Raw genomic sequence first — 25,829 nt, 5'->3', positions numbered from 1 at the left:
ATCCATTAATGGGATGTGGGCATTGCTGAAAAATATTTATTGCCCATCTTAATTGTCCTTCAACAGAACTGAGTAGCTTTCTGGGCCATTTCAGAGGGCATTTAAGAGTCAACCACGTTGCTGTGAGTCTGGAGTCACATGTAGGTCAGACCGGGTAAGGACGGCAGATTTCCTTCCCTAAAGGACATTAGTGAACCAGATGGGTTTCTATGGTAATTGACAATGGTTTAATGGTCATCATTTGACTTTTAATTCCAGATTTTTTACTGAATGCAAATTTCACCATCTGCTGTGGTGGGATTTGACCCTGGTCCCCAAACCTTTTCTCTGAGTCTTGGGATTACTAGCCCATTGACAATGCCACTGTGTTACCACCCCCGCCACCCCCTCAACCCCACCCCCATTCTTCCTGTATAGGTGCTCAAAGCCAGTTGAGTCTGAGTTGCAGGTTTTCCTTTGGTTGTTCCGATCAGTTTGGTGCTGGTCTCTGGTGTTGACCAACTGGGATGATGAGCATTTCTGGGAATTGGGAAGAGCTGATTAATCAGAACTGTTTACATTGGCAGTTAGTGCTGGGCAGTATTCTGAAAGAGTGCTGGTATCAGACTGAACTTTGGGAGAGATGGCCATCCTTGCTGTCTGGGTGCAAGAGCATCCATCCATTCGAAAGCACGACTGATATTCATCCTGTTAAAATTAGTGAAGACATAAATATAACTTCACCGCCATATCACTGAACACGTTTCACTAAATTAGAGGAGTGGATGTTCGGAAAGGAAAAGTTGATGTTTGATAAAGGACAATACTGTAGGACTACGGGGAAAGATCAAGGGAGCAGGACTAATTGGATTGCTCTTTCCAAAGAGCTGGCATGGACATGATTGCCCCCCGCCCCCCGTTGGTGCTATAAGATTTTATGACCTTTTTAATTATGTTCCCAGCAGTGCTGGGCAGTTTAACACGCAGGAATCAGCTCAACAACTCAACTAGTTATAGGGATAATTTGAGTCAACAGTCAAAAGCACCTCTCTACCAAGTGGTGCTGTAATTATTCTAGAGGACTAATTGACTGATATGAAGCTCTGCCTTGTGCTGTAGAACACATGTTGCTGTTTTAGAGTAAGATCTGGATTGGAGCATTGCATATCTCCATTTGCAGAGTGGCACCCTTTTTGCAGTCAGATTAATCGTGACTTTGCTAAATTACGGTAAATGGATTTTGGATCCGTATGACCTGAGGCTAAATAGGTTTGACGCTGTATGCAATACTGCCAGTGATAGTGCTCACACCAAGTCAATTCAGAAGGCGAATCTTTAGGTGGCTCCTTATCTCCCTCATTTCATTCACTGTACAATATTCAGCCTTATAAAAGCCATGCCTGGCATCACAAAAATGCTGAATTGAAGTCACTACTTTCTCCAGTCTCACTTGTGTTTGACACTATGGCCCTTGACCCTTCAGTGGAATAGAAGCTATATACAATGCAGCGTCTGAACATGTGCATACACAGACTGAGCAATCAATAATCTCCCTGTCTAGAATGGTAGACTGCAGAAACAATCCTGGAACACCTAGTACTTTGTGCTTAATGCACAATGCATGTGGCCATTCAAAAAATAATGCATCACTGTGTCAGGTCAATAGAAATGTTGAGAGGTACTGACTCAGTCAACTTTCACATCAATCACAAAGCTGGAAAAACTTCCTAGTGCATGGCTGCTTGAGGCTCCAAAGTTACCATTACTTGGCTCTCAAAGGGCTCATTGATCAGCCAGAATTGGACTTATACATTACTCTTGCCAGTTTTCCTGGACCGAAGGCCCATCACAATCCTCAAGCTCTGTAGAATACCAGCCTCCCCGCACACCGCCACCACCCCATACCTGGCTTCTTGGCTATAATGACAAACATGGAGGTGTTGTTCCTAGCACCTAAGGGACAGTGTTCAGCCAGTTACAAATTAGCTAGCCTTGCAAAGAGTGCAAATAAATAAAAGGAGGCAGCAATCACAAGACATCAACTGGAGATTCTGGTGATAAATGAGACTGCATGGAAAAAGTGCATATTCTTGTAAACTTCTATAGACAGTAATCTCAATTATGTTGCCAACTGGTAACATCTTTGAACACATTTGATCAAATGCCAGTATTGAAGTCCCCCGCCCCACTGGTGCTCAATGATAGCAGATTGTTACTGACGTCAGGTTGAAGTCTCACAAAAACAAAGTAAATTGCTGCTGGAACTCTGAAATAAAAACAGCAAGTCCTGGGAAATGCTCAGTAGATCTGGCAGGGCCTGAGTGAAGGGAGAAATGTGATATGCTTTAAGCAGGTGAAAGGGGTTGGGAGGAGGAAGAACAAAGTTTGTAATAGTGTGGAGGGCAAGAGACATTAACTGACAAAAGGTTTCATGATACAAAAGGCAAAGGAAGTGGTAATGGTTGTAATAAAGAAAGATTTGCCCAGAATTAAGAACTCAAAAGTGAGGCAATACACAGCACCTGTGGAGGGAGAAACAGAGTTAACATTTCGAGTCAAATATGACTCTTTGTCAGAAACAGTTCTGAAGAAATGTCATATTAGACTTGAAATGTAGACTCTGTTTCTCGCTCCACAAATCTGTGAAACATTTCCTCACTTTGAGTTTTTATTTCAGATTTCCAGCACTCACAATATTTTGCTTTGAATTGAGGATTTGGCCAGAGTGGGTGCGAATGGCAGAATGATGAACAGCTGTGTCCAAAAGCAAAAAGAAAATGTGAAAAGCGAAGATTGGGGGCCGAAGTTACACTCATTGTTGACTCCAGACAGCTGTGCTAATTGGAAGGTGAAGTGCCATTCTCACGTTGAGCATTGAACAAGGTAGCAAGCCGAGGATGAAAATGTTCACGTGAGAGCAAGACGGAGAATCAGAATGTCAAGCTTTCTTGGGGCATGACCATCTCCATCTTCAGCCTGCTACACTATTCTGGTGAAGTTCAACGCAAGCAAGAGGAATAGCATCTCATCTTCTGATTAGGGACTTTACAGCCTTCTGTGGCGACATGGTGGCACAGTGGTTAGCACTGCTGCCTCACAACACCAGGGACCCGGGTTCGATTCCCAACTTGGGTCACTATCTGTGCGGAGTTTGCACATTCTTCCTGTGACTGCATGGGTTTCCTCCGGGTTCTTCGGTTTCTACCCACAGTCCAAAGATGTGCAGTTAGGTGGATTGGCCATGCTAAATTGCCCCTTAGTGTCAGGGAGACTAGCTAGGGTAAATGCATGGGGTTATGAGGATAGGGCCTGGTTGGGATTGTGGTCGGTGCAGACTTGATGGGCCGAATGGCCTCCTTCTGCACTGTAGGATTCCATGGACTCAACATTGAGTTCAACAATTTCAGACTGTAAACTCAGTCTTGTTTTCCACTTGCTTTTCACTTTCAGACACAGCTGTTCATTATTCTGCCACTCACACTCACACTAAATGAATCCTTTCTTCCTCCATTACAACTATTTCCACTCCCTTTACCTTTAGTCCCATTATTTTTTTATACTTCCTTAACCCTCCCCACTTCAACTTGTTTCAAATCTATTACATTTCAATTTCTTCAATTCTGAAGAAAGATCCTGAATAGTTTCTCTCTCCATAGATTGTCCTGCTGCTTAATTCTAACATTCAAAATTTTCTTTATGGTTGCTGTCTCATTTTCCCAAAGTTTTTAATATCTCTTCTCAGCAAACCGCTGGGTATTAACCCGATCTTAAATGCAAGACAAAAGAAACTGGTTGGAGAAGGGTGACATAAAGTACAAAGGAGGACAACATTCAACACAAAATGATCGAAAAGCAAGTCTACTGCTAATCCAATTATGAATCACAATCAAATCACTGTTAATTCTAGTCAACAGGATACCTGCCAAACACACAAGACCAGAGACTTTCATATGAAAATGGTTTCTTTAATTCTCTCCTTCCACAAAGCTTTGTGTTATTACTCACCCAATGGCTGCCCAGCCACTATCCTGTTGTGTTCCCCCGCCACTGCTGCTCTGGCATTCCGTTCAAATACGTACTGCACAAATGCGTATCCTTTGTGTACAGAGCACCCCACTATCTTGCCGTACTTGCCAAAGATGGCCTCCACATCTGCCTTCTTCACAATGGCTGTGTTTAGGTTACCAATGAAGACTCTGGAGTTGATGGACTTGGGGTCATTTTTATTGGTCACATTACTGGTCACTGACTTACTTGACATTTTCCTCTAGGAGGCACCTGCAAAAGTATAAATGAACGTTTACCTTTGAGTAAAGAATGATTGGCTTGTTGAAAAGCTTTATTCTTTAGTTTCTCTGTGCATCTGCATACTTGCTAATTAAGCCAAGGAATGGGATGATGGAAAATGGGTAATTTCCCCTTTGGATCCAGGGACGACATTAATTTGTGATCACCATTCAGCACTGACTACTGCAATACTTAGGATCATTGAATCGTTGAATCCCTACGGTGGAGAAGGAGGCCATTTGGCCCTTCAAGTCTGCATCGACTCTCCGACAGAGCTTCTTTCCCATGCCTACCCATCTATCCCTGTAATCCCATGCATTTGCCCTACTAATCCCCCTAATCTACAAATCCTGGGACACAAAGAGGCAAATTTAGCATGGCCAATTCACCTAACCTACATATCTTTGGAGTGTGGGAGGAAACCAGAGCACCCAGGGGAAACCCACGCAGATGCGGGGAGAAAGTGCAAACTCCACACAGATAGTCACCCAAGGGTGGAATTGAACCCGGCTCCATGGCACTGTGGGGCAGCAGTGCTAACCACTGTGCCACCGTGCCACCCTTATGCTGACTGCCATGAAAGTGTATGATGAAGATGCCAACCTGCATTCTGTTCATTCTGAAATCCAAGCTGTACTGCGTACGGGATTGCCAATTGGAGGTTATCGCTACTCCAGGTGGGGTGATGGGGAAATTGTCAGTGCTGTCCAAACTGAACAATAACTGGCACGGGGGCATTGGGAGAGGCTTGGGCACAGTCCACTAGCTCGCCAACCCACTTACCTTCACCAAATTACCAAAAAATAAAGATAATCTGATAAAAAATATACCAGCCCTTCTGTAATATTAGTGATTTTTGTTTTTAGAGGATTTTATCAAATTACCATAATTTGTTATCTTCCCTAAGGTAGTTTGTGAACATTGTTTCACATGCATTCTTGACATCTATGAATGCTTTTGAGATTTTGGTACACATAAAATCTTTGACTATTAAACTAACATCCCAAACCCAGCCCCAATCCCACCTTCAATAGGAATCATTTGTCACAAAAATTTGTCAGAGACCTTGCCACAATAATTTGAGCTCAGACAATGCCACCTAAGACTTTTCACATTACATTCTGCTAATATTGGCAATGAACTAAGCAGTAGTGAGAATGGGGAAAAGCAGCATGGCTTTGAGTTCATGATTAAAATCCTCAGTGTGACCTGATAGGAACATAGAAATATTAAAATAATCTTGTATGAGTGCTTTGAAATATTAAACTAGTAAAACATACTCCTCAAAGTCCAGGAGATTCTTTAAATCAGCATTAAAAATGAAGATTAGTGCTTCAATAAGAACTTGTGTTTAAATAACACCCAGTAAAATACCCCAAGGAACCCTTTCCGACAGGATGTAACACCCAACCACTTGAAGTATTAGGATTGGTGACAAATAGCTTGGTCGAAGGTTTTAAGGATTCCTATTAAGGAAAAGAGAGAGGGATGGAGGTGGAGAAGTTTAGGGAGGAAGTTTCAGGGTTGTATGGTGAGAGGGGTTTACAGGGAGTGGGGAGAAGCCATGGAGGAATCTGAAACCAGAGTGATGATTCTAAGTTCAAGGCAAACATGGAGCCAATGTAGGTCATGAGCATGAGCACAGGGATATTGTGTGAACGGGATTTGTCTCTAACGTATCTTCATTGGAAACTGTGTTGCAGGCCATTTACACATGCCAACAAGGATGCAGCTAAGAGCAAATAATTTGAGCATACCTTGCTCACCCACTTGGCATCGTAAAGTTCTGCTCTATCGCACTATAAACAACCAGAGTGATTTGTCAACTACATTCATAATGTCAGTTGAAGAACTGTCATATAAAGGGACAGTTTTGTACAACACATCAGCTTGCAGACTGTGCAGTAAAGCATAGAACAAGGTAACTGGTCAACCGAGAAACAACATCAAGTATTGTCCTTTTATCTCCCTTTGGGTCAGTCCAGAATATACTTTTATTTTAGCTCCAACTGTTCGGGTTATATTCAGGTCTCAGCTGCCCAAGGTGAAAAGAAAGACTGATTACAGTTATTTTTCATGGAACAAAAGGCTGGAACATGATTGGAACATTTGCAAAAGCCAGTTTAGCATTGCAGGGCAAACAAAACTGAATTATCAAACTGTGAACAATTTGATCCTGGAGTCATAGGACACGACACATTCTTACCTTTATTTTACCTCGAATAAGACAGTGCGATAAGGAAAAGTACAAGACCATTCAGCACATCCAACATGCTCTCTCATTTCTCTTGGCAGAACAGCTCTATGTTTTCAGTCTAAATTTTCTGCCTTCTTTAACACATCCTCACTCTCCAGGTAAGCAACTTTTCCTCTCTTTGGAACATGTTACTCAACTTTGTGTCTCTGACACTCATTCGTCACATTCTCACCAACCTTCCTTTGGAGCTGTTGTCACCTGGATCTGCTTTTATTTAGCTTAATTTCAATACTAAGAGAACGTTCCCATGTTTTGGAATCTCCCTTTTAGGACAAGGTGTCAATCCTCATCTAGCTTAACAATTCGCTTCATTATTTAAATCATCCCTTGAACTCTTCCTCTCCCAGTCTATCATCACAATGGAGCCCGTTCATTCCCGGCGTTATACTAGTAAATTATGGCTGAGGTATCTCCAAGGTTGATATGTTGTTCTGAGGGTGAGGTGCACACAACTAAACATTGCCCGCCAATAAGGTTTCACTGTAACTCAATGTAACTCATTTCAGACCTGGAATGAAGCCCAGAATCCATTAGCCATTTTGAAATGTGTTTGTTGCATTGGAGAACTGATTTTTAATGTCTTTTGTTCCTGGAACCTCAAGCCCTGTCATTTATTTATTCTTCTTTCCCCAACAACAATTTTAGTTTCTATAGTGTAATGTAGTAAACTGTAATGATGCATGCTTACAGACTTTGTCAGAAACACAAAGGGTATTTGCTAACAAGGAAAAACTATACAGAGGCTGCCCCAGTCCCTATATGTGTCTTCTTCATGTCTTCAGACTGTCTTCTGCTTAAGCGAGAGCTTCACCCCCTGGGGTGATTCCCCACTTCAGTCCCAATTGGTTCCTCAAGTCAAGTGATCCTCTTCTGTTGTGTTGCCCTAAAAACAGACATTCACCACATGAACCATACCAAGGTGCTTCACTGGGGCATTATCAGTTGAAAGTTTAAAGTTTTCTTAAGTTTATTGATTAATGTCACAAGTAGGCTTACATAAACACTGCAATGAAGTTACTGTGACAATCCGCTAGTTGCCACACTCCAGCGCCTGTTCAGGTACACTGAGGGAAAATTTAGCATGGCCAATGCACCTAACCAGCACGTCTTTCGGACAGTGGGAGGAAACTGGAGCACCTGCAGGAAGCCCACGTGTACACTGTGAGAACTCCACACAGACAGTGACCCAAGCTGGGATCGAATCCGGGTCCTTGATGCTGTGAGGCCAGCTGTGGCACCGTGCCTATCAGATAAAATCTGACACAGCACTACATTGGGAAATACTAGAATTGGTGATAAAAAGCTTCTTCGAAGAGGTAGGTTTTAAGGAGCAGGAAGAAAGAGAGATAGAGAGACAGTGCAGTTTAAGGAAGGAATTCCAAAGCTTAAGGCTTAGACAATTGAAGACTTAGCCACCAATGAAGGAAACTAGAGATATAAATGAGGCCAGAATTTAGAGTTGTTGGAAGGTAATCAGACTCAAGGAGATTACAAAGATTGCAGCAAGACGATTGAAGGTGTGAACATAAAGAGGAATATTTTAAAATCAAGGTATTGCCAGAATGGAGGCCAAAGGAGTTTGTTCAGCACTGGGATGAAGGGTGAATAGAAGCTGGTGCAAGTCAGGATGCAGGCAGCAGAATTTTCAACAAGCTGCATTTTACAGAGGGTGGCAGGTGGAAGACCATCTTGCAGAGCAAGAAGTCTCACAACACCAGATTACAGTCCAACAGGTTTACTTGGTATCATGAGCTTTCGGAGCGCTGCTCCTTCATCAGGTGAGTGCTCCTTCATCACTCACCTGGACTTTAACCTGGTGTCGTGAGATTTCTTACTGTGCCCACCCCAGTCCAACGCCGGCATCTCCACATCACAGCTCGGAAAGATATCAACTAGTTGAATCCTAAGGTAGCAAAATCACTGACGAAGTTTTCAGCAGCAAGGTGGACTGAGGTAGAGGCAAAGACAGGTGATATTGCAAAGGTAGAGGCAGACAATCTGGGTGATGCAGAGGATCAGATCATAAGACCAAAAGGTGCATGAGCAGAAGTAGGCCATTTTGCCCATCGAGTCTGCTCTGCCCTTCAATGAGAACATGACTGATCTGATGTGATAATCCTCAACTCCATTTTCCTGCCTTATCCCCAAAACCCTTAATTCCTTTACTGATTAAAAAGCTGTCTATCTCAGCCTTGAACATACTTAACAACCGAGGTAAAGAATTCCACAGATCCACTACCCTCAGAGAATAAGTTCCTCCTCATCGCTATTTTAAATGGGTGACCCTTTACACTGAGATGATGCCCTCTGGTCCTAGACTCTCCCACAAGAGGAAACAACCTCTCAGTATCTATCCTCTCAAGTTCACCGAGAATCCTATATGTCTCAATAAAGTCACGTCTCATTCTTCTAAACTCCAATGAGTACTCACGCAGTCCTCATAAGAAAATCCCACCATACCTGGGATCAACCTAGTAAAGCTTCTGTGTGCCTCCAATGCCAGTATATCATTCCTTCGATTAGGGGAGCAAAACTGTTCACGGTATATAGCTGGAAGGTCAGCTCAAGGTTCAATGCAGCATTAAAGCTGGAGAACAAATTGGAGTTTAGAAGAATGAGACGTGACCTTATTGAGACATATAGGATTCTCGGTGAACTTGAGAGGGTAGATACTGAGAGGTTGTTTCCTCTTGTGGGAGAGTCTAGGACCAGAGAGCATCATCTCAGTGTAAAGGGTCACCCACTTAAAATAGAAATGAGGAGGAATTTATTCTCTGAGGGTAGTGGCTCAGACTCAGGAAGTGGCCTAGGTTCTGTGAAGTCATGTGCTAAAGCTGCCAATTAAATGCAACACATGTAAATGTATTCTTAAATGAACAGCTCAAAACGACCAATTTGGATTGCCCATAAATAGTTTGCCTGGTGAGAGTTAGGTCATTCCCTCTTCCCAGGTGTACAAAGCAACACACTACAGATCCTGGAAGTCGGAAATAACAGCTGAAAATGCTGGAAATACTCAGTTGGTTGAACAGCATATCTGGAAAGAGAAATTATAGAATCATAGAATTTTTATAGTGCAGAAGGAGGCCATTCAGCCCAGCGTGTCTGCACCGACTCTCCGACAGAGCATCTTACCCGGGCTCCCCATCTTATCCCTACACATTTACTTCACTAATCCCCCTACACTTCTTGGGACATTAAGGGACAACTTAGCACAGCCAATCCGACTAACCTGCACATCTTTGGACCGGGGGAGGAAGCCGGAGCACCCGGAGGAAATCCACGCAGACACGGGAAGAATGTGCAAACTCCACACAGTCAACCAAGGCAGGAATGAAACCCGGGTCTCTGGCACTGTGAGGCAGCAGTGCTAACCATTGCGCTGCCGTGTGGAGAGAAACAAAACAGCCCAATGGAAGGTTATTGATCTGAAACATTGGCTGAAATTCTCCCATCTCACCTGCCATGGGAATCATAGCGGATGAGACAGAGAATTCAGTGGATCACTTAAAGGTCTGTTGAGCCCAGGTGAGAATTTCCGGTCTTGGGACACACACGGCTGAGTAATCCCTCCTATTAACTCGACTGTGTTCACGTTCTCTCCAGGTTTACAATTCAAAATCAGAGCTCACAATTTAAAATACTGGCTGGGTAGAGGGTTTTTTTGGGTGGTACGGTGGCACAGTGGTTAGCAGTGGTTAACCTCTATCATGTTGTATGGCACTATCACTGTGCTAAATGGGACAGGCTTAGAACCGATCCAGCAACTCAAGACTGGGCACCTATGAGGCACTGAGGGCCATCAACAGCAGCAGAACTGTACTCTAGCACAATCTACAACCTCATGGCTCAGCATATCTCCCACTCAACCATTACCATCAAGCCAGGGGATCAACCCTGGTTCAATGGAGAGTGCAGGAGGGCATGTTAGGAGCAGCACCAGGCATACCTAAAAATGAGGTGTCAACCTGATGAAGCAACCAAACAGGACTACTTGCCTGCCAAATGGCAAAAACAGCAAGTGATAAACAGAGCTAAGCGATCCCACAACCAACAGATCAGATCCAAGCTCTGCAGTCCTTCCATATCCAGTTGAGAATGGTGGTGGACAATTAAACAACTCACTGGAGGAGGAGGCTCCACAAATATCCCCATCCTCAATGATGGAGGAGCCCAGCACATCAGTGCAAAAAATAAGGCTGAAGTATTCACAGCAATCTTCAGCTGGAAGTGTCGAGTGGATGATCCATCTCGGCCCCCTCCAGTGGTCCCCAGCATCTCAGATGCCAGTCTCCAGCCAATTAGATTCACTCCATGTGATATCAAGAAACGGGTGGAGGCACTGAATACTGTAAAGGCAATGGGCCCTGATAACATTCTGGCAATAGTCCTGAAAACTTGTGCTCCAGAACTTTCTGCTCCCCTAGCCAAGCTCTTCCAGTACAATTACAACACTGGCATTTACACAACAATGTGGAAAATTGCCTAGGTATGTCCTGCACACAAAAAGCAGGACAAATCCAACCCGGCCAATTACTGCCCAATGAGTCTACTCTCGATCGTCAGTAAGGTGATGGAAGGAGCCATCAACAATGGTATCAAGCAGCACCTGCTCAGTGACGCCCAGTTTGGGTTTCACCAGGGTCACTCAGCTCCTGCCTTCATTACAGCCTTAGTTCAAACATGGACAAAAGAGTTGAGTTACAGAGGTGAGGTGAGAGTGACAGCCCTTGACATCAAGGCTGCATTCGACCGAGTGTGGCATCGAGGAGCCCTAGCAAAACTGGAATCAATGGGTATCAGGGGGCAAATATTCCACTGGTTGGAGTCATACTTGTACACAGAAAGATGGCTGTGGTTGTGGACTGTCAGTCATCCCAGCTCCAGGACATCTCTGCAGGAGTCCCTCAGGGTAGTGCCCGAGGCCCAACAATCTTCAGCTGCTTCATCAATTACCTTCCCTCCATCATAAGGTGAGAAGTCGGAATGTTCGCCGACGATTGCACAATGTTCAGCACCATTCACGACTCCTCAGATACTGAAGCAGTCCATGTTCAAATGCAACAAGATCTGGACACTTGGGCTGACAAGTGGCAAGTAACATTTGCGCCACACAAATGCCAGGCAATGACCTTCACCAATAAGAGACACTCTAACCACCACCCCTAGACATTAAATGGTGTTGCCATCACTGAATCCCCCACTCTCAACATATTTGGGATTACCATTGACCAGAAACTCAATTGGACTCACCACATAAAGACAGTGGCTACAAGAGCAGATTAGAGGCTAGGAATATTGCGGAGAGTAACTCACCTCCTGGCTCCCAAAGGCCTATCCACCATCTACAAGGCACAAATCAGGAGTGTGATGGAATACTCCCCACTTGCCTGGATGAGTGCAGCTCTAACAACACTCAAGAAGCTTGTCACCATCCAGGACAAAGCAGCCTGCTTGATTGGCACCACATCTACAAACTTTCAATCCCTCTACCACCGACGCTCAGTAACAGCAGTTACAATGTACTATTACAAGATGCACTGCAGCAAATCACCAAAGATCCTTAGACAGCACCTTCCAAACCCACAACAATTTCCAACTGGAAGGACAAGGGCAGCAGATACATGGGAACACCACCACCTGCAAGCTTCTCTCCAAGCCACTCACCATCCTGACTTGGAAATATATTGCTGTTCTTTCGCAGTCGCTGGGCCAAAATCCTGGAATTCCCTCCCTAAACGGCATTGTGAGTCAACCCACAGCAAATGGACTCCAGCAATTCAAGAAGGCAGCTCACCACCATCATCTCAAGGGCAACTAGGGATGGGCAATAAATGCTGGCCAGCCAGCGATGCCCATGTCCCACAAATGAATAAAAAAAAGCACTGTTGCCTCACAACGCCAGGCACCAGGGTTCAATTCCAGCCTTGGGTGACTGTCTATGTGGAGTTTGTACATTCTCCCCGTGTCTGCATGAGTTTCCTCCGGGTGCTCTGGTTTCCTCGAACAGTCCAAAGATGTGCGGGTTAGGTTGATTGGCCATGCTAAAATTGCCTCTTAGTGTCAGGGGGACTAGCTATGGTAAAAGCTTGAGGTTATGGGGATAGGGCCTGGGTGGGATTGTGGCCGGTGCAGACTTGATGGGCTGAAATGCCTTCTTCTGCACTGTAGGATTCTAAGATTCTATGATTCTATTTCTCCCTCCATTATTGCTGCCAGACCTGCTGAGTATTTATCGCATTTTCCCTCTTCCTCCTCATTGATAATGATTCCAAAGTGTACTAGCTCCTAATCGTTTGTGTTCAATTGCAACCCCACCATCCATCCCACTAGCTTATGCACTGTTCTTCACATTTCACTGAAGTATCAGCAAAAAGAAATCTTCTGTCAATTAGATGAGTAAGAAACCTTAGTAAAAACAAATGTATTCTGAGAATGTTATTTAATGGAGACAAGGTTGACACTATGTTAATGGACACCTCCAGGGACTTTCTTTCTCTGTTCATCATGCTTGAATATTGATCATTCGATATTCTTCTGCTTGTCATATTGCTTTCCTGTCTAATTTTTGCAATATCCTTTGAGTAAACTTTCAACTAAGGAGCTGTTCACAGACACAACAAACCACTTTATTCAGAAAGCGTCACAGAATGTTGTAAATGCAAAATACTGCGGATGCTGGAATTCTGAAAGAGAAACAGAAAGTGCTGGAAAAGTTCAGCAGGTCTGGCAGCATCCATGGACATGTAAAACAGAGATAATGCTTCGAGTCCAAAACGACTCTTCTTCGGAATGCAATTTTGGAACCAAATTGTATATTTGCCAAATCCTAAATCACTAAATGATTTTGGCATCAGACTTCAATAGCCCAAGGTGATCTTTTCCAAACTCCTGTCCAAGCTACCCTGACTAACCCAGAGAACATGATCCCTCCTTCTTATTCTGCCCTTGCAATGGCTTGATTTTCAATCAACACCTCTCAATCATGACAAAACTGTGATCAGAAATGCGATGAGGCAGGGTGGATTTACAATAAAACGCACTGTGCCCAGGCACAGGGACCCGACCAATGGCTGGGGGGGGTGATGCCTGACCATCCAATCAGAGCCTGATTACTCTGCATAGGCTCGACAAATACAAATGAGCCTATCAGCAGGCAATGCAGAATGAAATCAGACTCTGATTGGTGAGTCTGAAGGAGTGAGAAAACACTGGTCAAAACTATACAGTCAACTTGAGGCATGCGTGTGTGAGGAACGAAGGGAGGTGACTAGGCGAGGAGGGAAAGCCTAAAGCTGCTAAGCTTGCACTGTTTTTTCGAAAGGCAAGAAGGTTTGGGAATCAACCCAGGGCAGCTCAGCAACAGCGAGGCGCAAGGTGCTGAAAGCCACCACAAGGTGAGGTCAGTTGCCTGAGGGGAGCAGGCAAGGTGAGCGGGTGACTCGGCCCTGAGCTGAGGGCAGCCCAGCAGCAATGAGGCCACCACGAGGTGAGGCCAGCATGAGGTGAGGTGACTATGAGGTGAGGTCAGCATGAGGTGAGGTCAGCTGCCGAGCAGGCGAGGCAAGGCGAGGTGAGGCGAACAGGTTTTCAACTCAACCCAGGGCTGGCCAGAAGACCATAAGACCATAAGATATAGGAGCAGAATTAGGCAGGTGACTCGGCTCATCGAGTCTTCTCCATCATTCAATCATGGCTGATGTTTTTTCTCATCCCCATTCTGCCGCCTTTTCCCCATAACCCTGATCCCCTTATTAATCAAGAACCTATCTCTGTCTTAAAGACACTCGATGGCCTGGCCTCCACAGCCTTCTGCAGCAAAGAGTTTCACAGATTCACCACTCTCTGGCTGAAGAAATTCCTCCTCATCTCTGTTTTAAAGGATCGTCCCTTCAGCCTGAGGTTGTGCCCTCTGGTTCTAGTTTTTCCTACTAGTGGAAACATCCTTTCCACGTCCACTCTATCCAGGTCTTGCAGTATCCTGTAAGTTTCAATAAGATCCCCCCTCATCCTTCTAAATTCCAACAAGTACAGACACAGAGTCCTCAACCGTTCCTCATATGACAGGCTCTTCATTACAGGGATCATTCTTGTGAACCTCCTCTGGACCCTTTTCAAGGCCAGCACATCCTTCCTTAGATACAGGGCCCAAAATTGCTCACAATACTCCAAATGGGGTCTGACCAGAGCCTGATACAGCCTCAGAAGTACATCCCGGCTCTTGTATTCTAGCCCTTTGAACACGAATGCTAACATTGCATTTGCCTTCCAAACTGCCGACTGAACCTGCATGTTAACCTTAAGAGAATCTTGAACAAGGTCTCCCAAGCCCCTTTGTGTTTTTGATTTCCTAAGCATTTTCCCATTTAGAAAATAGTCTATGCCTCCATTTCTCCTTCCAAAGTGCATAACCTCACACTTTTCCGTATTGCATTCCATCTGCCACTTCTTTGCCCACTCTCCTAACCTGTCCAAGTCCTTCTGCAGTCCCCCTGCCTCCTCAATACTACTTGTCTCTCTACATACCTTTGTATCATCTGCAAACTTAGCAACAGTGCCTTCAGTTCCTTCTTCCAAATTGTTAATGTATATTGTGAAAGGTTGTGGTCCCAGCACTGACCCCTGAGGCACACCACTAGTCACCAGCTGTCATCCTGAAAAAGACCCCTTTATCCCCACTCTCAGCCTTCTGCCAGTCAGCCAATCCTCTATCCATGTCGGGATCTTACCCTGAACACCATGGACTCTTAACTTATTTAACAGTCTCCTATGTGGCATCTTGTCAAAGGCCTTTTGGAAATCTAAATAAATCACGTCCACTGGTTCTCCTTTATCTAACTTCCTTGTTACCTCCTCAAAGAACTCTAACAGATTTGTCAGACATGACCTCCCCTTGATGAAGCCGTACTGACTCAGTCCTATTTTATCATGCACTTCCAAGTATGCTGCGACCTCATCTTTAATAATGGACTCTAAAATCTTGCCAATGACCGAAGTCAGGCTAACCAGCCTATAATTTCCTGTCTGCTGCCTCCCTCCCTTTTTAAACAGTGGTGTTACATTGGCTACTTTCCAGTCCTCTGGGACCTCCCTGCCTCCAGTGATTCCTGAAAGATCACCACCAATGCCATCACAATTTCCTCAGCTATCTCTTTTAGAACCCTGGGGTATAGTCCATCCGGTCCAGGTGATTTATCCACCGTCAGACCTTTCAGTTTCCCCAGAACCTTCTCCTTAGTGATGGCCACTACACTCACCTGTGCCACCTGATTCTCCTGGAGCTCTGGCATCCCACTGGTGTCTTCCACCGTGAAGACTGATGCAAAGTAACTATTCAGTTCCTCTGCCATTTCTTTGTTTCCTATTATTACTTCTGCAGTCTCATTTTCCAATGGTCTAATGTCTATTTTTGCCTCTCTTCTACCTTTTATATTTTGAAAAAAACTCTTTCTATCTTCTTTTATATCACTAGCTAGCTTACACTCATATTTCATCTTCTCCTTCCTTATTGCTTTTTTAGTTGTCCTCTGCTTGCTTTTAAAGGCTCCCCAATCCCCTGGCTTCCCACTAATCCTTGCCACTCTGTATGCTTTTTCTTTTGCTTTTATGCTGTCCTTGACTTCCCTCATCAGCCATGGATGCCTCGTCCTCCCCTGGGCATGTTTCCTCCTCCTTGGGATGAATTTCTGTTGTGCCTCCCGAATAACCCCCAAAACTCCTGCCATTGCTGTTCCACTGTCTTCCCTGCTAGGCTCCCTTTCCAATCAACTCTGGCCTGTTCCTCCCTCATGTCTTTGTAGTTACCTTTATTTAATTGTAATTTCGTTACATCTGATTCCAGCTTCTCTCTCTCAAACTGCAGGGTAAATTCTATCATATTGTGGTCACTGCTCCCTAAGGGTTCCTTCACCTTAAGTTCCCTAATCAAGTCTGCCTCATTACACAAATCCAGAAATGCCTGATCCCTCGTAGACTCTGTCACAAGCTGCTCCAAAAAAACCATCTCTTAGACATTCCACAAATTCCTTTTCTTGGGATCCACTGCCTACCTGATTTTCCCCCCAGTCCACCTGCATATTGAAGTCCCCCATGATTATCGTAATATTATCTTTTTTATATGCCTCTTCTATCTCTTGATTTATTTTCTGCCCCACATCCTGACTACTGCTAGGCAGCCTGTACATAACTCCCATCAGGGTCTTTTTACCTTTGCGATTCATCAACTCTGCCCACAGAAAGTCTGTGCCTTCTGATCCTATATCGCTTCTTGCTATCGATTTAACTTCATTCCTTACTCACAATACAACCCCACCCCCTTTGCCCATCTGCCTGTCCTTTTGATAGGACACATATCCTTGGATATTTAGATTCCAGCCCTGATCCCCTTGCAGCCATGTCTCTGTGATGCCCACAACATCATACCGGCCAATTTCAATGTGCGCAACAAGCTCATTTACCTTGTTCCGTATACTACGTGCATTTAGGTACAACACCCTCAGTCCTGCATTGACCACCTCCCTTCTCATACTTGTCACCTTTTTTGCTCTGCCTGAGGTTAGATTCCTGCCATCTTCTATACTCTCTGTTCTATTACATGGTCTTGAAACTTTACTGACCTCTCCTGATCCCTCGGCTCCTTTAACTAGCTGAAATCTCATTAACCTGCACTTCTACCCTCTCCTTTAACTTTAGTTTAAAGCCCTGCCTACAGCCCTAGTTATACAATTCACCAGGACTCTGGCCAATAACTCAAGACTCACACATCGTAACATTGACCATCTTTACCATCATCCTGACAAGAGGTCAGCTTGGGTTTCAATTCAGCAATTATTCATACAGGTGTGTTTTTACAAGTTTAAAAGTGGTAAAGCAGAGATCAATTTTTTTTATTTTTATGGCTTCCACCTTTTCATCCTGTGGGGTGAGAGTAGGCGGGGTCAGGAGGGGCATGAGGTCGTGGGGGAGGAGGAGAGAAATGAAGGTGAATGTGGGGTCCCATGAACTATAAATCCACCTCTGCTGTGAGGATAATTGTGAACTGATGCCCCAGTGATATGAAATATAACAACGGTCTTAATGATGTGAAGTACAAGTCACACAAATATATTTGCTAATGAACAGCCAGAGATGGCAAATTCAGAACACATGCCAGCCCTTCGCCCGCTGAAAATTTGGACATTATCGATCCCCCGATGATTTTTCTACTGGGTTGCTTGCAATAGTGCCCAGAAGTTTAATCTTCAATTCCTGGAGACTGCAGGTCAGGATTTTACAGTCCCTCCTGCTCGATGGGATGTTACGGTCCCGCTGATGTACACAGCAATTTAAATGTCCCGCTGTATCTGTCAGGGGTGTAATATCCTGGCCCAGGAGAATCCTGTAGGCTTGGTAATCCTGTGTATTTCACCAATGTTTGAGCATGCACTTTGCAGCAGGAGTCCCTAGATGGTGGTCAGGAGCAGCAGCCCCTTGCTCTGCTCACTCCCAGCTGACTTTCCCATCTTAACACTAAAAGCACTGAGACAAAACTGCTCCCTGTGTACTGCTTTTCCCAGAATCAATAAACATAGTGCAGTCTATAAATGAAGCCTTCTCGTCTGTACGGATCAAATGCAGAGTTCCTTCAGTGACAACTCTGACTCAGTCAACATCACTCTCATCCCAGAGTCAGAAAGTTGTGGGTTTGAGATGCACTCCAGAGATGAGATCATAATTGAGGCTGCCACTCCATGTTACACTGAGGAAGTGGTCGGTTTTAAGATGTGCCATCTTTTGGATGAGACATTAAACCAAGGCAATAGAAACAGTAAATGCTGGAAAATCTCAGCAGGTATGACAGCATCTGTGGAGAGAGAATACAGCTTACGTTTTGAGTCAGGATGACTCACCGTCAGAGCTGATTCCAGCATCTCAATAATTTGTTTTTATCTGAGCATTAAACCTACACAGGGTTGGCGGTAAAAAAATCCCAGCGCACCATTTGAAGAAGAGCAAGGGAACATATGAACAGGAATAATCCATTGTCCCTCGAAATCTGTCCTGCCATTCAATGAGATCACAACTAATCTAAAACTTAACACCATTTACTGCCTTTACCCCATACCTCTGAATAACAAAAATCTATCAATTTAAATTTTAAAATTAGCAGCTGATCTAACATCAAACTTTGGTTTGATTTGATTTATTATTGTCACATGTATTGGGATACAGTGAAAAGTATTGTTTCTTATGTGCTATACAGACAAAGCATACCGTTCATGAAGTACACAGGGGAAAAGGACACAAGAGGGTGCAGAATATAGTGTTAGTGTTATAGGTATGGTGAAGAGAAAGATCAACTTAATATATGATAGGACCATTCAAAAGTTTGATGACAGCAGGAAAGAAGCTGTTCTTGAACCTGTTGGTATGCGTTTTCAGACTTTTGTATCTTGTTCCCGACGGAAGAAGGTGGAAGAGAGAATGCCCGGGGTGCTTGGGGGTCCTTGATTATGCTGGCTGCTTTTCTGAGGCAGCGGGAAGTGTAGACAGAGTCAATGGATGGGAGGCGTTTGAATGATGGACTGGGCTACGTTCACAACCCTTTGTAGTTTCTTGCAGTCTTGGACAGAGCAGGAGCCATATCAAGTTGTGATACAACCAGGAAGGTTTATTTCTATGGTGCATCTGTAAAAATAAGTAAGAGTCATCGTGGACATGCCGAATTTGCTTAATCTTCTGGCATGGAGGGTCCAGGACAGATTGTTGGTGATCTGACCCACTACGCTTGTGTTATCAGCAAACTTGAAAATGGAGTTGGAGCAGAATTTAGCCACATAGTCATAAGTGAATAAGGGGCTGAGTACGGAGCCTTGTAGGGCACCAGTATTGAGGATAATTGTGGAGGAGGTGCCATCGCCTATCCTTACTGACTGCGGTCTGTGGGTTAGGAAGTTGAAGATCCAGCCGCAGAGGGAGGAGCTGAGCCCCAGGTCACGGAGTTTGGAGATGAGTTTTGTTGGAATTATGGTGTTGAAGGCTGAGCTGTAGTCAATAAATAGGAGTCTGACACAAGCGTCCTTCTTATCCAGGTGTTCCAGGGTTGTGTGTAGGGCCAGAGAGATGGCATCTGCCATGGACCTGTTGCGGCGATAGGCAAACTGTAGTGCATCCAAGGGGATCTGGATGACTGGAGTTGGTGTGTGCCATGACTAACCTTCGAAGTGCTTCATAATGATGGAAGTCAGAGCCACCGGACAATAGTCATTAAGGCATACTGTCTGGCTTTTCTTTGGTAGGGATGATGGTCGTCTTCTTGAAACAGGTAGGAACCTCAGTTTGGTGTAAAGAGAGGTTAAGGATGTCTGCAAATACCCCCGCTGGTCCGTGCAGGACCTGAGTGCTCGTCTGGATACCCCATCCGGGCCTGTTGCTTTCTGTGGATTAACTTGCAAGAACGCCGATCTGACGTCAGCAATGGTGACCCCGGATACCGGTGTGGCCAAAGCAGTCGGGATGGATGATGTCCTCTTACTGACACCCTGCTCAAAACAAACAGAGAATCCATTGAGCTCATCGGGGAGAAATGCATTGTTGCCGGTGAGTCTACTTATCTTCACCTTGTAGCTTGTTATGTCGTGTAGACCTTGGCATTATTGGTGGGTGTTCGTGTGGCTAGCCTGGGACTTTAGCTTATTCCGGTACTGTCTCTTGGCTTCTTTGATGGTTCTCCGTAGGTCATATCTAGATTTCTTGTATAGGTCAGGGTCATCCGACTTGAATGCCTCAGACCTGGACTTCAGTAAGCAATAGATATCCCTGTTCATCCATGGTTACCAGTTGGAAAACCTTTGGATTTGCTTCTTTGGCAGCCTTCTACACATTTACTAATAAAGTGTGTTACTGTAGTAGTGTACTCATTTAGGTTGTTTGCTGATTTCTTGACTCTTGACCAGTCCAGCAACTCGAAGCAGTCCTGTAGGAGATCATCCATTGCCTCAGACCAACATTGCATGACTTTCTTTGTTGGATTCTCCTGTTTCAGTTTTTGCTTGTAAGGAGCGCAGCCTCTGATTTTCCAAAGTGTGGATGGGGGAATAGAGAGGTTTGATGTTTGATATTTGTGTAGCAGTTGTCGAGGATGTTTGGGCCTCTGGTAGGGCAGGTGATGTGTTGTTGGTATCTTGGTAGAATGCTCTTGAGCTTGGCCTGATTGAAGTCCCTGGCAATGATGAACAAGGCCCCAGGATGTTTTGTCTCAAGACTACTTGTGGTGGTGTATATTTCATCAAATGCAGTCTTCAGCTCAGCATGGGATGGGATGTAAACTGCTTTCAGGATAACAGAGGTAGTAGATAGCAGGGGCGGCATTTCAGCATCAGGTACTCCAAGTCCGAGGGTCAGAAACTAGCCAGTGTTGCCACATCTGAGCACCAAGAGGTGTTGATTAAAATATCACTTGAAGAAGAGAGTTCCTTTCATGTTTTACAATCTACATCATCATGGAGCTGCTGCGCAAAGTTTTCTTCCAGCGGTTTGAGTGTAGAAGTGTTTCTTAACTTCACTTGTGAAGGGTCTGGCTGTAACCTGTAAACTAGGTTGCCCAATTCTAAAGTCCCCAACCTGCAGATATAACTTCTCATTCTCTACACCCCTCTACCTCTTAAACTCCAATCAAATAATCTCTTCACTTTCTAAATTCCGGGGAATTATTTATTTATTTAATTAGTCAGTTCGTGTGTGGTTTTTTTTGGCCTTTACTTTTGTAGTAGTATTTTTCTTAAGTTTAAAGTGAAAACCGGAAGTGGGCTGCTAAGGAGTCTGGGAAGGGTTTTTATTTTAACTTTAAATGTCAGTTACCTGGGAGGTTCCCCCTCAATGTTCCACTGGAGCAAGCAGAGAGGGAGTGATTGGAGGCAGGAGTGCTGGTGAGAGATTGATTGAATTATTTATTTATTTAATTAGTCAGTTAGTGTGTGTTTTTTTTTGGCCTTTACTTTTGTAGTAGTATTTTTCTTAAGTTTAAAGTGAAAACCGGAAGTGGGCTGCTAAGGAGTCTGGGAAGGGTTTTTTAAGTGCGTGAAGTATAAAAGGTAGGCTGCAGTATACAGCGGGCAGCGTCGGGAGCGGGCAGCGTAGTGTGTGGGAAGCAGAGTGTGAGCTATAAGGGCTTTGGCTCACAGGGCTTAGGCAGATAGGGCGAGCAGGGGTGAGTTTAATTCATTTTTGCTGTTTCTACCTGCTACTGGCAAGGTATCTAGAGGGGATGGGTGTGCAGGCAATGCTATGTTCCTCTTGCACTATGTTTGAGGTGAGGGACGACGACAGTGTCCCTGCTGATTACATCTGTGGGAAGTGCACCCATCTGCAGCTCCTCCAAAACCGTGTTAGGGAACTGGAGCTAGAGTTGGATGAACTTAGGATCATTAGGGACGCAGAGGTGGGTGGCCATAGACAGAAGCTTTAGGGATACAGTTACTCCGAGGACTGAAAACAGATGGGTGACGGTGAGAGGGGCTGGGAGGAAGCAGTCCATGCAGGGATCCCCTGTGGTCGTTCCCCTTAGCAACAAGTATTCCGCTTTGGATATGGTTGAGGGGGACGACATACCAGTGGTGAGCCGCAGTGAGAGGATCTCCAGCACTGTGTCCGTCTCTGTGGCTCAGGAGGGTAAGGGGCAGAGCGGGAGGGCAAGAGTTATTGGGGACTCGTTAGTTAGAGGGATAGATAGGAGGTTCTGTGGCAGCAAAAGAGACACACGGATGGTATGTTGCCGACCGGATGCCAAGGTCCGTGACGTCTCGGACCGTGTTTTCCGGATTCTTAAGGGGGAGGGGAAACAGTCACAAGTCATGGTACACATTGGTACCAACGACATAGGTAAGAGAAGGGACGGGGATTTATAACAGGAATTTCGGGAGCTGGGCTGGAAGCTGAGAGCCAAGACAAAACATGTGGTCATCTCTGGTACGTTGCCGGTGCCACGTGATAGCGAGTTGAGGAACAGGGAGAGAGTGCAGTTAAACATGTGGTTGCAGGGATGGTGTAGGAGGGAGGGTTTCAGATATGTGGATAATTGGAACACATTCTGGGGAAGGTGGGACCTGTACAAACAGGACGGGGTGCACCTGAACCAGAGGGGCACCAATATCCTGGGAGGGAAATTTGATACGGCTCTTCAGGGGGGTTTAAACTAATTTGTCAGGGGAGTGGGAAAAGGAGTTGTAGTCCAGAAGTCAGTGAGGGTGGTGAGGTATTGGGGAAGGTATCAGGGTCAAGGGTGGGTACCGGTAGACAGGAAGGTGGGTTGAAGTGTGTCTACTTCAATGCAAGGAGCATCCGGAACAAGGTAGATGAACTTGGGGCGTGGATTGGTACTTGGGACTACGATGTGGTGGCCATTACGGAGACATGGGTAGAACAAGGACAGGAATGGTTGTTGGACGTTCCGGGGTATAGATGTTTCAGTAAGTGTAGGGAAGCTGGTAAAAGAGGTGGAGGAGTAGCATTGTTAATCAAGGATAGTTTAACGGCTGCGGAAAGGCACTTCGAGGGGGATCTGCACACTGAGGTAATATGGGCTGAGGTTAGAAATAGGAAAGGAGCGGTCACGTTGTTATGAGTTTACTATAGGCCTCCAAATAGTAATAGAGATGTGGAGGATGAAATTGCTAAGCAGATTATGGATATGTGTGGGGGTCGCAGGGTAGTTGTCATGGGGGACTTTAACTTTCCAAATATTGATTGGAACCTTTGTAGGTCAAATAGTTCGGATGGGGCAGTTTTTGTGCAGTGTGTGCAGGAGGGTTTCCTGACACAATATGTGGATAGGCCGACAAGAGGTGAGGCCACATTGGATTTGGTACTGGGAAATGAACCGGGCCAAATGTTAGATTTGGTTGTGGGAGAGCACTTTGGAGATAGTGACCACAATTTGGTGTCTTTTGTTATTGCAATGGAGAGGGATAGGGCCGTACGGCAGGGCAAGGTTTACAATTGGGGGAGAGGTAATTATGATGCGATTAGGCAAGAATTAGGGGGCATAAGTTGGGAACAGAAACTGTCAGGGAAAGGCACTAATGAAAAGTGGAACTTTTTCAAGGAACAAATACTGGGTGTCCTTGATAGGTATGTCCCTGTCAGGCAGGGAGGAAATGGCCGAGTGAGGGAACCATGGTTCACGAAAGAGGTGGAATGTCTTGTGAAAAGGAAGAGGGAAGCTTATGTAGGGATGAGGAAACAAGGTTCAGATGGCTCGATTGAGGGTTACAAGTTAGCAAGGAACGAGCTGAAAAAGGGGCTTAGGAGAGCTAGGAGGGGACATGAGAAGTCCTTGGCGGGTCGGATCAAGGAAAACCCCAAGGCTTTTTACTCTTATGTGAGGAATAAAAGAATGACCAGGGTGAGGTTAGGGCCGGTGAAGGACAGTAGTGGGAACTTGTGTATGGAGTCAGTAGAGATAGGCGAGGTGATGAATGAATACTTTTCTTCAGTGTTCACCAAGGAGAGGGGCCATGTTTTTGAGGAAGAGAAGGTGTTACAGGCTAATATGCACTTTGGCGCATCTTGAGCTTGTGAAGTTGTGAATTCTTCCTTTCATGTTTTGCAATCTAAATCATCATGGAGCTGCTGCGCAAAGTGGTCTTCGAGCGGTCTAATCATTGATTTGGTGAGAAAACAGTGTCCAGATTTACCAAGCTCCATGTGGAACTGACAAGATAATTTGTGGAACAGTGTGCGAAAAAAAAGTACCTGATAACTGTGCCCCTTTATCAGCTTCTCGCTGTTAATGAACAAAATGTGTGCTAGCCACCCAGAACAAGATGTGCTGTACTCCACATCATTCAGTACGTCAGCTTAACTCTGCTGAAAATTGTTCGTGGTTTAATGGGCATCAGGCTGTGAGTGTCAAACGAAGACCAGTTACTAAAACTGACAGGGCAGTTTGGAACATATTAATTAACTTCAATGGCACATTAGCCAAGTTATCCTTAGCTGCAGTCTTATCTCTACCCTTCACTGCATGGAACCCTTCCTAAAGTGGCATCAAAATTATAGCTCTACATTGCCCAGCTGCTTCAATGCATTTAGTTTAATGCAATTTGAACTTTCCACAGCTTTTTGGCACCTTCTCTCCTTTTCTTAACTGGTGCTGAAGTATGGTTCCAAGATCACTGACTACTATTTGATATCTCTCCCATATGGCCTTAATGTCTTGGGTGTGACCTTGTAAACACAGCTGGGGTGGGCGACCACATTTGTGTGGCCCTGCTCCACCAGGGAAAGCATGGGAAGGTAATATTTCTGCCCGCATATATCTGTGGTGGTTGCACACGCCATTTAATACATGGGCCAGAATTTTACCAGCCACCCCCACCACAGGAATCGGAGTGGGCAAGGGAGGACCATTGCCCTTGGGCGGGGTTTTACAGTTTTACGGTTTCGAGGCAAGCGAGGCTGTAAAACCCCACCCATAAGCTGGGCCGGGGAGAGGGGTGAGTGCAGCATCCTTTTCACTCGAGGAACCTTGGCAACCCTGGATGCTAAGTACAGACTGACATTCTTAGACCTTCATTTCCTGTTTCCATATGATGCCATATGGATATTGATCAGGAGTAGAAATACCAAATAATTTTTGCCTCCCTTGTCTGCGGCTGTCCCTAGCAACCTAGATTGGATCACCAACCTTCTTGCTATGTAAAGCTCACTATCACCCCACACACAGAATCCCACATTCCAAAGTGTCATCCAATTGTGATTTGTGAGGTTTTATTAGAAGTCACGATGATTATAACTCCTTAACAGTGTTACAGATTTAACAACTGTGGGTGCATGGAATATTTTCTTTGCGTATAGCTGCAAAAAGAAACACGCTGTAGTTTTTCATCTTGGACTCACCAGGACAAAATCTCAAGAATATCAAACCCCAAAGGCAACAACAATTTATACCGTGCGAGAAAATGAAATGGGTGCTGATTGGTTGGCAAGTGGATTCTGATTGGTCGAGGTGTTGCCATGAGAGAATGCAGCAGGGAACAGGTATCCCAAAGCTTTTGTTTAAATTCAAACCAGCAGCTTGAACTCTGATTGGTTGAGGCGTTGCCATGGGAGAATGCACCAGGGAACAGTTGTCTAATAGGCTTTTGATCAGTTTAAACAGGCACCTGGATGTTTACATAGGGCATGAATACATGTAATAAGTGTAAGCGAACAACATTGCGAGCTTGACTAATCATCTTGAAATCATTGTTCGTGGAATTCTTAGCACCCTTTGGATTGCTTAGTCAGTACAAAATCACATCTAATGGTGAACATTATGTTCTGAGTT

The 25,829-nt window shown here is 44.8% G+C and overlaps 1 protein-coding gene across 1 annotated transcript in view; it reads right to left on the bottom strand.

Moving 5' to 3' along the window:
• Window positions 1–4,255, bottom strand: part of LOC144492752 (RNA-binding Raly-like protein) — a 698,557-nt gene extending 694,302 nt beyond the window's left edge. Inside the window, exon 1 of the mRNA XM_078211139.1 lies at window positions 3,985–4,255. Within this exon, the coding sequence (XP_078067265.1) occupies window positions 3,985–4,240 (256 nt within the window). The 5' untranslated portion in view covers window positions 4,241–4,255. The remainder of the gene's footprint in view (window positions 1–3,984) is intronic.
• Window positions 4,256–25,829: the final 21,574 nt, after the last annotated feature.

The sequence above is a fragment of the Mustelus asterias genome, chromosome 4, assembly GCF_964213995.1.
Source record: "Mustelus asterias chromosome 4, sMusAst1.hap1.1, whole genome shotgun sequence".
Lineage (NCBI taxonomy): Eukaryota > Metazoa > Chordata > Chondrichthyes > Carcharhiniformes > Triakidae > Mustelus > Mustelus asterias.
Note: the sequence above shows the minus strand (reverse complement) of the source record. Positions and strands in the feature narration are given on the sequence as shown.